The 11,911-nt window shown below is 38.2% G+C and overlaps 1 protein-coding gene across 1 annotated transcript; it reads right to left on the reverse strand.

Moving 5' to 3' along the window:
- Positions 1-20: 20 nt before the first annotated feature.
- LOC106177923 (mitochondrial amidoxime reducing component 2-like) lies at positions 21-4,375 on the reverse strand. The gene is made up of 6 exons (XM_013560865.2): positions 4,134-4,375; positions 2,061-2,237; positions 1,320-1,506; positions 920-1,069; positions 589-728; positions 21-132 (listed from the first exon to the last, which is right to left on the reverse strand). The coding sequence occupies exons 1-6, from the start codon at positions 4,358-4,360 to the stop codon at positions 21-23; spliced, it is 993 nt and encodes a 330-aa protein (XP_013416319.2). The 5' UTR covers positions 4,361-4,375.
- Positions 4,376-11,911: the final 7,536 nt, after the last annotated feature.

Genomic DNA, 11,911 nt, shown 5'->3' on the forward strand with positions numbered 1-11,911 from the left:
AGTAGTCAATAATTCGAGTTCTAGAATTTCGTGGCATAAACGTGGTCTCCAGTACGAATTGTTCCCAATTTATCGATACCAAGACATATGGACAACGCCGGCGAGTTATCTCCCCCAGGCACCAGACGGTAACTGAAACGAGAAAAGACGAGACATCGTGAGATTATTTGACATTTGTTGTCTAAAATAGGCACACTGACAAATTTATAACATTATCATTATCCGTGATCGTCCTTTTAATTGACCATAACAAAATAAAAGTGTGTGCACAGCAAGCGGAAAATGCGTGTGTGTAATCTACAGGACTTACAGCTTCGATTCAGAGTGACGGTAATGTATGATTAATATTGACTTTAAAAAATATATACAAATATGAATGTCCCACAACAGATAGTGAGACCTTCATATACCATAACCTGTCTTTAATAAACAAAGAAAAGAAAATACAAATATACTTTCAAAAAAGAAAAATAATAATAAAATAGTGTAATTTTTTTTTGCAATCATGTAAGCTGATTAGATAAAGATTTATCGATCACAGTACTTCATTTATTGGAGTTACGTTGTAAAAAGATGTATAAGTATCACCTTCTCAGTGTTCTCAAGGGCTCCATATTTTCCCCCATCTCTCCTGTATCTGGGTCTACCGTGGTTAAGATGCATTTCAGCGTCTTTTTCAAATTTCGGAATTTTGTCTGCTGGCCGATGTAAATCTCACACCAGCTGTCCTGCAGAAATAAATCGTGAACTTTTAAAAGAATCATTTACAACATGGGCTACATAAGTTAGACAAGCACTGAAAAGAGACCAAATTGATAATGTTGATGGTCGATTGCGGTCGATATAATGACTGTATAATCTATCTATATTTATTCTGTGACATGACTGTTAAATGCACAGATATTAAAAAAAAACTTGCCTCTTCATAACAACCACAGTCTTTCACCACCATATTGGGCCTGAAGTTCAACACACCCGCTTTCTTACAGTTGTCGGGCAGCCGGGAATTAACATCAGCAATGGACGCCTCGGACAGCAAACTGTACGGTGCCCAGTCCGGGAACGCTGACTGGAATGTTAATTATAGTGAATCATTTTAAGGAGCGTTATTAACAGTTTACATTCACGTGTTCTCTTCCTGAGCTTATCGGTTTGGTTTCATATTTTGGCAACATAAAAGCGTTAATCAATCATAAATTAATTTTCCTTTTACGAATCCTTGAACTTGGATGATGTATCACAATTTTCGAGAAAATTTAATATCCCAGATAGTATGGACTTAAAAAGTGTGAAGTAATGGCAATGTACGATTTACCTACCAAGTCACTGTCTTCAGGTTTTGTCAGCAAGGGTACGGTTAGCAATGGCGGACTTTTGTTAATCTGCCTACGAGTTACCTCAGGGTGGGCGTACACTAGTCTGCACCCTGGTTTCTTAAGATAGGCACTGAACCAAGCACTGGCTTTACTACAACACTCCACAGCCTTCACAACATCACCAAATAAACTGAAAAGAAAAGTTGTTCCTGATATTTTCCTTGAAAGCGTATCTCTCTTTCTCTCTCCTCTCTCTCTCTCTTTTTCTCTCTCTCTCTCTCTCAAACGCACACACACACGAGCGCAAACACACACACACACACACACACTGTGACTTTCATCCAGTAGTTTTGCACTCCACAATATCTTCATTGTGCTGCCGCTCGTGTTCAAAATCAACTGATACAATTTAACATATACATAAATTAGCGATGGTTTTATTAATTCGAAATAGGTACAAGTAATTTTAATTTGTAAATACAGTGAAACCCTCACGCTTTTTTTTTTGCTAAAATACCAGTGCACTTTGACCCATAATAAATCAGAATAAGAACAACTAGTTAAGATGTTGCACCTATTTTATAACGAGAAAGATATGACTCGTTCTGCAGACAACCAAGTAAGCCTACCTAGTTTAAGCATACTATTTCGGGTTCATCTTCAACAGATGTACTTCAAATTTTTTAAAAATCGTGAAGACCAACCTTTGGGTTAAAATTTGTCCCCAGTGTCCCATGTACTTACTCAGTCTGTATCACCTGACCAACTTCTCCAGGCCCACGTGGTTTTAACGTCAGCGTCTCCATACCCGGCGCGTCAAGGCAGAGAGCGTTGTCATGAATACTTGGCTTCACTAAAACAAGGCGTGGACATTTCCGTTGAGTAATGAGCTTGTTGTTCTTGTCGATTAGCATCCAGTGCCTATGTAAATGAATTACCTGACAATATTTAAAGCAATATAACAAAGGTGATTTGTATAAGCAGTAATCTTTACTTTAATCGTGAATTATGGAGCATTTTTCCGGGGGGGGGGGGGGGGAGGGGGGGGGGAGGGGGAGAAGATTTATTAGGATAGATTTTAAAATGCAAACATGACTGATGTTTACATTTGAAAAGTTTAGATTCAATAAGAAATTATATTTAGAATACAGCGGTATGAAATAAAAAAGTATATTCACTAAAATCCAAAATACCGATCAGAAACGCAAATGAAGACCTTATTTTCGGAACTGGCAATGGCTCTCTATCACCTCGAGTTTCAGACAACAAACGCCGACTTGCTTCTATCATTCGTTTACTATCACCATGAATTTCAGAGTACTACTGCTGCCTCTTATACCTGCATACTCTTCCCATCACTTTCACTCCTAAATTATTTGGCAGGTAATCAGGAAAAAAAAACTAGTTTTCCCAAGGCAACGCTGTCAACAGCTTGAGAATGTTCTCATTACCCAAATGGTTTATATGAATAGTAATGAATTTCACCCCTTGACACCAGTAAGAAAATGAAGACGGATTCACGCTACTTGTTTGTGAAATCTTGCTGTAATATTAGGTCTCAGCATGTTCATATAAGGGGTGCATATAAGCGAAACTGGGGGTACGTGCAAGAGAGAGTCCTTCCTCCATTGTATTGTGACAGGAATCTGTAGAGCGTGGCAAAATCTAGCTGGAACGGGGCTCACCCGTAACTACCAATGGGACACGGAGTATCAAGGGGGGGTTCTTCGGCACATGACACAGTACTCATCAGCAGATGGCGGGGCGCACAAGTATTGCATAATAGCAAGACAGTGAAGGTAATAGAGAACTATTAAGTGATAATTTCACCCTTTTAAATGACATAAAAATTCTAATTGGACAGGTAAATGCAAATTATAGAATCCTTTCTGCCCTTTCTGCGACGAATGAATGAGTTGTTGTTGACTGTGCTATCAAATATCTCAGCTCCTCATTTCAAATAGAGTTGCATGTTATTTCGACACCTTTTTAGAGGCGTAACAGGAATGGTAGTCCGCTAGAAACCGTAGTCCGTTACCCATTACTTTATACAGGTGACATTTGTCCCATAATTTAACCCCAATACCCAAACTAATCCTAACCTGTACTAATCATATGGGACCCCAGACTTCCATTCCTACCGGGTAGGACTACCATTCATGTTGCACCTGTATGCACCATGTCTTTACGCATGTAAGTGTTGATAACTTTTAAATGACGGTCAGCTAGCCCATCTACCCGGATGCTTGAGGAGGCGAATCTTTTTCTCTCACCTCCTCAAGTCGCACACTGTTAAAAAACCAAGAAGTTTTGCCGCCAACAGCTTGTTTTAGATCTGTAACCTTTAAACACATAATAGTTTATCTTCATATGGATCTAGATCATTTCACAAACTACAGTGTGGAAAGATTATTGGAAATTATTTTTGGACAAGCGAATGTTATGCGCTTTGGGCTGTTGAAAAAGTAAAAAGAAATCAGTCATTCACCGGCCTTTACAAAGGCCGTTGGAGGGATAACGACTGTTCGTCTAAGATTCATATTCCACAATAAAATCAACTCATAGAAATATTTTAAAAATTCAATTTCACCACGAAAACAGGGGTTATCGCAATTATTGTGGAATCTGTGCTTGCTATCAGACCAAGTGGACTTTCATAGATGGCTATACCTCCGTAATGAAAAAAAAAAAAGATCCATGGATTAACCTTGAATGTAGGTTTGGATTCACTAAATATTGATAATTATGAAAAAATGCAGTTTACCCCCGGATTTATCTTTTTTGTGGCCAACATTAGCAGTTGTCTCTTTAACATACCTATCGGAGACGTGACCACACGTCACCCCCAGCTTAGAACATTCCACTTGGTCCACCTTTACCCCTGCACAGGACTTCACTGGGTAGATATACAGCTCTGAGATTTCTCCCACGTACTGCAAACTTTTCTGCCTTTTCCTCCAAGTGAAGTAAGAAAAAGCAAATTTTATGAAAGATCCTGTCACTAAAGCAGCAAAAAGTGCAGCCTCGTCCCATCTCCCTTCCATTGCGGATACTAGTGTGTAAATTATGCTCGTTTTTCTAACATTAACCTTATGAGGGCAGGGTGTTAACGTCTGCGCAAGCGTTTCAAATCTAGGTCAGGTCAATGGCCAACATGTATGGTAGGGGACGGCCATTCCCGTAGATATTCGTAGTCAGTCCTTGTAAATCTTGATCAGTCACCAACTGATTACGATTCAACCACGAATCCTGAAATTTGTCAATTCCTAGCGATTCGTGGGATTCTTGGTCTGTGTGAAATAGGGGCATTAACCAGGCACAAACCGCGAATCATTAGCGAATTCACTTAAAACATAATCGACAGCGTTGGTGTAACCCTGGTCCCCGTAACTCAAGCGGCTGACTCCATAACTCGCCCATACTCGTCCCATATAATACATTGTAGCCTCTATGTGATATCGCTATTCGCAATACGCGATGCTTTCGAGTTACGGGTCCCTGGTTGTTATATCTCTCCCAGTTGCAAATCAAAAGGTAAAGATAGACCAGCCTGTTCATACCTATTCCATTGAAAATATGATGAAAGCGAATGCAAAGTATGTTTTAATTTATTCATCTCGTGATACGTTTAAAAGCAAATTTTGTCTGACAGTGTGTTCCCATACCTACATGGTTCTAACAGTATCGATCCATCTCCGAGAGGTTTCTCCCTTAATTGCTTTCAACTTAAGCGGCTTAGATGTCTGGCACGCCTACTGAAGCTGCTAAACGACAATTAATTTCCCCTTTGCAGCCTCAGTAGTCCAGGGAATACCGATAAGTTTTATCAATTAGCGGACTACAACTGCACTTACATGTAGTTGCTATCTGATGTAGACCTATTTTTCGCTTAGTGTATAAACCTACGTAAAAATCCCATAAGAATAATAACAGTTCCGCCTTAATTCATCACTGAATGTCATATCACATCAGCCTGTTCGTTTTTCTATAAATCTTATAATAAACTTGTCGGTGTTAAAGAGCTGTAGGGCTGTGTAACAGAGAGTTTGCCTACATTAGATTCATACCGGTTAGTGTAAGCATGACGTAGGCACGTTTCAATCTAGGACGCGGCTTTCCTCTACAAATCAGTGGGAACCGGATGACAATCTCCATCTCGAAGTATTCATTGGTACACTTCAAGTCAGTGCAGTTTATTGTTCATTAGGTTAACTTGAGCAACATTGTGTCACACTTCGTTTGAAAAAAAAAAAAAACACTGTTACAGTTCGCACACACAGTCCCAATATCCTGTGCAAAACAATCCTTTTCATATTTCTATCTGGCTTAGAGAGATTACAAACGCAGTGGTGAATGGTTTTAAGAAATCAGAGGCGTCCGGAAAGCTTATTGCTTGGACTAACTTGCATGCACAATGTATTTTAAAAACACAAAATACTGTATTGTCAACAACTATGAACCAAACAGGCAATTAAGGTTACGGCAATTCAGAGAGATGAAGCAGGAAGTTGAAACGGCTGAAAGCCACGTGGAGATCTTATCATTGGTTATTTTCCACGCGTTCCCATGGCAACTGCAGATCGGCGAAAAGAGGAAGTTGAATGATGCTTGGCGCTTTGGAAAGTACGAGAGAGCAGCCAGCCTCCTTCTGTGACATTTTAGATCGCGTAATGACCCTGCAAATACATCAGTCTGACAAAGATTTTGTATATCTAAATTAAAGGAGGACTTTCTTTCCATGTTTGATGACATTTGATACACAGACTGTTAGAACAGAGGGCATATTGAAATGGAATACACAACACTTTCAAATGACAGCGGAGGTGGAGATAATCCGGAACGTTACAACAGTTATGTGTATACCAGAAATATGGACATCATTGGTTTCATTTGTGCTTCCCTCGGTGGAGCAGTGAACATGGTATCCCTCTGTGCCCTGCGTGCTTTTTCCATTAAGAAGAAAAGATCCGGGCGACTTCTGATCAACCTTGCATTCTCAAACGTTATTTTTTGTTCAATTCTTATGCTGTACAGTGCGCTGGACGCTGCAAGGTTGACCACCGAAATTTACAATGGTATCAACTTCTCAATGTTTCAATCTAACGTTGCATATGGATATGACGTCGACGTCACATCGGAACGTACCACGTCTCTGTATGACGTCACTTTTGAATATGAGTATGACGCAACATTGCAGCCACGCACCCCGAACGGAAATGACGTCAAAATCTGGCACGACAGTGGCCCACTTTCATGTCTGTACCTATTTTCCGTGTCTTTGGCCTGGATACGTGAACTTTTCCCGTTCTTGGCTACAACGTGGCTTGTTGTGGACCAGTTTATGGGCGTGGCTTTCCCACTACGTCACGACCAGATCTTCTCAACTAAAGTTGTCGTATTGTTGATAGTGTCCACTTATGTTATACCACTTTTTTATTTGACCGTCTCGACTGTGACCGACGGCGCATATCATACTAAGATAGACTGTACGGTGTTTTTCTTTAATAGATATAGGCACATGGAATACCTAGATCCCTTTTTTGTCGCTAGTGGTATTTTGGTGGCGACAGTGTTCCTCACGAACTTGGTCTTGTATTTGTTGCTCATGGTTATTGTAAGATGCCAAAGGATTCATTTAACACGTACAAAAAACATAAGTCAAAAATAGGAGAGAAGGAAGATCGTAATGTTTGCATTATTGTCAGCCTCTTGTTTTGCACTTTGTTTGTTTTCTGGTCACCAATGGTGGTTCTGTATTTTTTAACAATATTTAACAAAGGGGACATTGACCATTCGGTCATCGACACTGTGGCGTTTATAACGGCCCTTAACCCCTTAGCGGACGCGGTGGTGTACGGATTACGCCTTGAACAAGTACGCAAGGCGTACAGTTCCTTCTTCAAAAGAATTATACAGGGTTGTTCGTGTAAATTTGAAGTTTTGTGAAACTATACAAAATGTACACTTGTTTATCTCACCATTTTTTTTTTTTTGTAATATTCATATCTGTGATGGATTAAATGGCGTTTACGCTGTGGGATTTGGGATTCGGACGCTGTAGAACCGTTCAAGTGTGGTAAACTCACTATACAACATTGGTCAAAAAGGTTGTCCAACCTCCAATTCCACGTGTTTTAGTTTAAAAATGCTCACAGATTATTGACCTTTAACGAGCACTTCCTTATTGTAATTATGTGAAAATTTGGTAATTCTTGGTGGTGTCTTTTCAATTTAAGGAACATGCCTATACTTTTTGGGAGATCACAGTGAAACGTCGAAGTTAGGAGGAACATGTTATAAGTGTGAATAATAGTATAAAAAATGGATATATATTTGGTATTTTGAATCATTAACCATATATATATATATACCGTTGTTCAAAGTTGATTGTTCTAATACGTATAATGTTTCCAATTTGAAACGTATTTAAGGATGGAGTGTTTTATTTCTTTTTTTCTTTCATTCACTTTTTTGTCTTATGCAAAACATTTTAACAAAGACTACAACTGCACCTTGGTAAGATTTACAAGGTACATTTCCGAAAAGATCCCCTGTCTGAAGAATTCCGTCAATCTCGCATTTTATTTCAAAGAAGAAAGAGGAGATAAGTCTTGCTCGGTTTATTAACTGGACATAAATTTAGCCACACAATTCTTACTTATCATCCTATATATGTAATAAGACCATAGCAGGTAAATCACTTCACTAGTTCAGAGGTATTCTGATAATGGTTTTATTTCCAGTAATCTCTTAGACTCGACTTGGTTAATAATCCATATTAGAAAAATATTACACGTTTTCACATCCTCTGCAGTTTTTTTATCATTTGGCAGAAGTACATAAGGTTGAAAAATGAAAAAACGAATCGCTATTGTTTCGACGTTTTCCCGATAACACGATAACGTACACTAAAAAAAAGACCAATCACGAACAATTTATTCAATCAATATTTAATGCTGTATAAAAAAAAAACATTTACACCTGGAGATCACAGGGAATTGTTCAATTAATAACTCCTATTGTCCCAATGTGCTCTATTATCTACTTGCACTATTAATGTCATTAAGATAATAAGGATTGCAAGTGGTTTATTACGCAATTAATACCATCTGTCGAGTGGCTGATTTGAAGTGAAGGAAAGTTAGCTCTTCACCTGTTTGGAATTCATATGTACATTAGACGTTATCCATCAGCAGTTGTTATCATTTTTTAACACAAAGCCTTAAGCTAATTATACCCTTACACCTTTTAAAAAGCTTACAAAACAAGAAAGCTTATACAGGATAATGGATTGCCGTTATGGCTTTCCCTCTACCTGGGTGGCAGATATTATAGGGGAATCGTGGAAAAGCCACCCTGTGACTTTTGGCCAGATGAAAGCAATTAAATCTGCACGCGCGCAGATGGCATTGTACCCGTTTTGTAGGGAGTTACTACAACAGATTACTGAGTTAACTTCAGTCTTAAGTAACAAGCTATTCATAAGAACTATTTTTATTTGTCACAAAAGAGGAAGTACATGTAATTAAAACCAGAGCAATCAGCTGTCATGATCACTGTCAAGGGGACTTGGCTTTGGCCTGTTTTAACTTAAAAGTGACAGTGCCTGAACAGTCATGCAAACAGTTACCAGCCGTGTAATCAGCCTTCAGATTTCATCACATGGTGACAGAGAACCAAATGACTGCCTATTTATCTGAAGACATATCTGTGAATATCTGGTGAAAAATCAATATGCCGCCCTGGTAGAGGGTAGCTATGGCATAGTTCACAATATATGCTAAATAAATCTTTATGTTGTCTTATTTTGCTTTTTGGTTTACTTGCTTTTTAAAGGAATGGCATCTCGTCGAATGTGATTTTAAACTCCACAATAAGCACTATAAACATCAAATAGCAATTATTCTGACATATGTACTTGCCATCGGATCACGTGGACCTTCATAACTTTGAACTAACTATGAACATCGTAACGGATTCAATAACAATTGTAATTGTTATATTACTATTTAGCATATAAGCAAGTATGGGAAAATCGACGTTTACTCCATGAAAATTCATTTTTCGGCATTTTCCCGTCAACTAGTGTGATAGGAAGTGGGCAAATTGCGTATTTATTAATCCGCATCAACAATAAATACAGACACTAGTGTTCGTCGGTACCCTACATTTTATCATAGATTATAGCTGTCATCTTTCTCACAATCGGGGAATATCTGGGGGTCTATAGATCATAACATTAAAGTGCAACTTACAATCTCATTTATACTCGCAAGTAAATTGTGTAATCCAGGGATAATCAATACAAACGTCAATCGCAGTAGAAAAAGGGTTGATACGAAAATAAAATATTTACAATGATTGTCAAGTCACGTAAGAGGGTAAAAATCCCGTGTAACCTGAGAAACTACATTATTTACAACAAAAATCTAATTATTAAAATATATTATATATTTAAAAAACGCTCAAAAACGGAGGCTTACAGCGACAAAAGATCTATACAATCGTATTTAAAATGCATGCTTTAGTATTGATCTATATATTAAATATATTATATTACACTATGTTAACAAATCATATACTTATTTCTCACTCATTTTAATCTCTGATAGCTTCTGTATATGTACAGTATAAGTCACACATTAGTAATGAGTAGAATAAATAAATTAAATCGAAAAGAAACTGGATAAGTATGTAAAAAAGGAATTGAAAAAAAAGAAACAAATAAAAACATTGTATCAGGAATGGTAGTCAGCCAAAAGTCTGTTTCCGATATTTTTTACAGCTAAGGCCACACTTTTTTATTTTTATGGATGACATCCTCTGGGGACGCCAAAATCGGTGCGAGCGGGCGAAAAAAAAAAACAGTCCAAAAAAAAAAAAAAAAAAAACTGCTTAAGAAAAGTTATGTTTTCAGTACACAGATATCAAATAAACAGCGTGTCTTTATTTGTACTCTCAGAAAATTAAAGCATTGTGAACACTTCACAGAATTGTTAAAAAAAATAAAGCAAAGATAGGCCTATGCTTCCTACTACCAAATCTAAAAAAGGTAATTTCGGTCGATGCCATTTTGTCTACTTCGACTCACACGTAGCAGCCAACTATCGGGTGGCCTGTCCGACCTTCAATCCACCAAATACCACGACGCTCTTGTCGACCCTTTTTTCGCTACAAAAAAAACCTGGTATGTGCTGCTTTGGACAGAATGTCACTGAAATTTTCCGGGCGATGATCGCTGGCCACGGCCAGCCTTTCGTATAATTGTAAAAAGGTGATATCTCCATGTCCAACATCAATGGCAAACCAATCCAAAACGACGGCCCCCGTTCTCTTTATGACTTTAATTGTCGTGTATTTTGAAATTAATGCTAGAGATGAATTTGACGGCAAAGCGGTCATATTTCCACGTGGTGATAATACGCATGCGCAGAAAGCTCATTTTCCGCACTCGGAACTACTCGGATGTCTCCGCAGTCGACAATGACAGTATGGAGCTTGCGGAATTAGCCGAGGATTGCCGATTGCATTTTTCCGGCAAATTCAATAACGACGTTTGCGACAACCGACTTCCTTGGGGGGGGGGGGGGATTTTTTTTTTTTTTTTTTTTTTTTTTTTTGGAGAACGGACGAAAATCGTTGCGCGCGCAGGATGTCATCCATAAAAATAAAAAAGTGTGGCCTAACTTCTTAAACTTCTATTTGACCTTAAGCCGTGTTACTCATATGCCACCCTGGAACTCTTTCCTAGAACTAAAAGCACAGACAAGAATAAAGACTGTGCATGCACATGGTTCATTGAATCATTTGAGATATTTAAGAACTGAAATAAAATTCTAATTAATAAATGAGAATTTGAACTCAGTAAATGCACTTTGATATGCAAATCTTGTGTATATATAATGTGTTGCGTGCATATAATGTCTTGCATTAAACATATAATGTCTTGGAGTGCAACTCTTACGTACTTTTTTCTTGTAATGCCCTGTGTTCCTTCCGGTTTGCAGATAAGGGTTTTAATTTTAAATAAAAACCACCGACATGTGTAGTAATCGTTTTGGAATGAAAATACTACATTGATATAGGCAAATACAGGGGATACAGGGTAAAAAATACCACTCTGGGTATTTTAAGACAGTAAATAATACCAAAAGATATTTAAACTAATATTAAAAGATAACATGTGGTCAGCCCCCCCCCCCCCTTCGGTTTCTGAAAGAATAATCACACCAAAACCCCCCTTTTGAAATTAGAATCTTGACTAGCTAGATCATAGTTCTAAACCGCACCAAAGGGCACCTTTTGCCCTCCAAAACACCCAAAAAGTTTCGGGTCCCTTGAGCAGCCACGACCCTAACGCCAAGCGGGCGATGATCGGCTTCGCAGCCGAGGCTTGTCGTTCTGGACCCCCCTTCAAATAATCCTGGATCCGCCCCTGTACTTAGACATTCAGAATAGAGCAGAGGGACTGTGACATATATATATATATATATATATATATATATATATATATATATATATATATATATATATATGTTGAGGCCACTTAGCTGTCACTTTACATTACGTAATAAGTCAAGAAATATTTTTTAAGA

Source organism: Lingula anatina, chromosome 10, assembly GCF_051362555.1.
Source record: "Lingula anatina isolate TDL-2025a chromosome 10, LinAna3.0, whole genome shotgun sequence".
NCBI lineage: Eukaryota > Metazoa > Brachiopoda > Lingulata > Lingulida > Lingulidae > Lingula > Lingula anatina.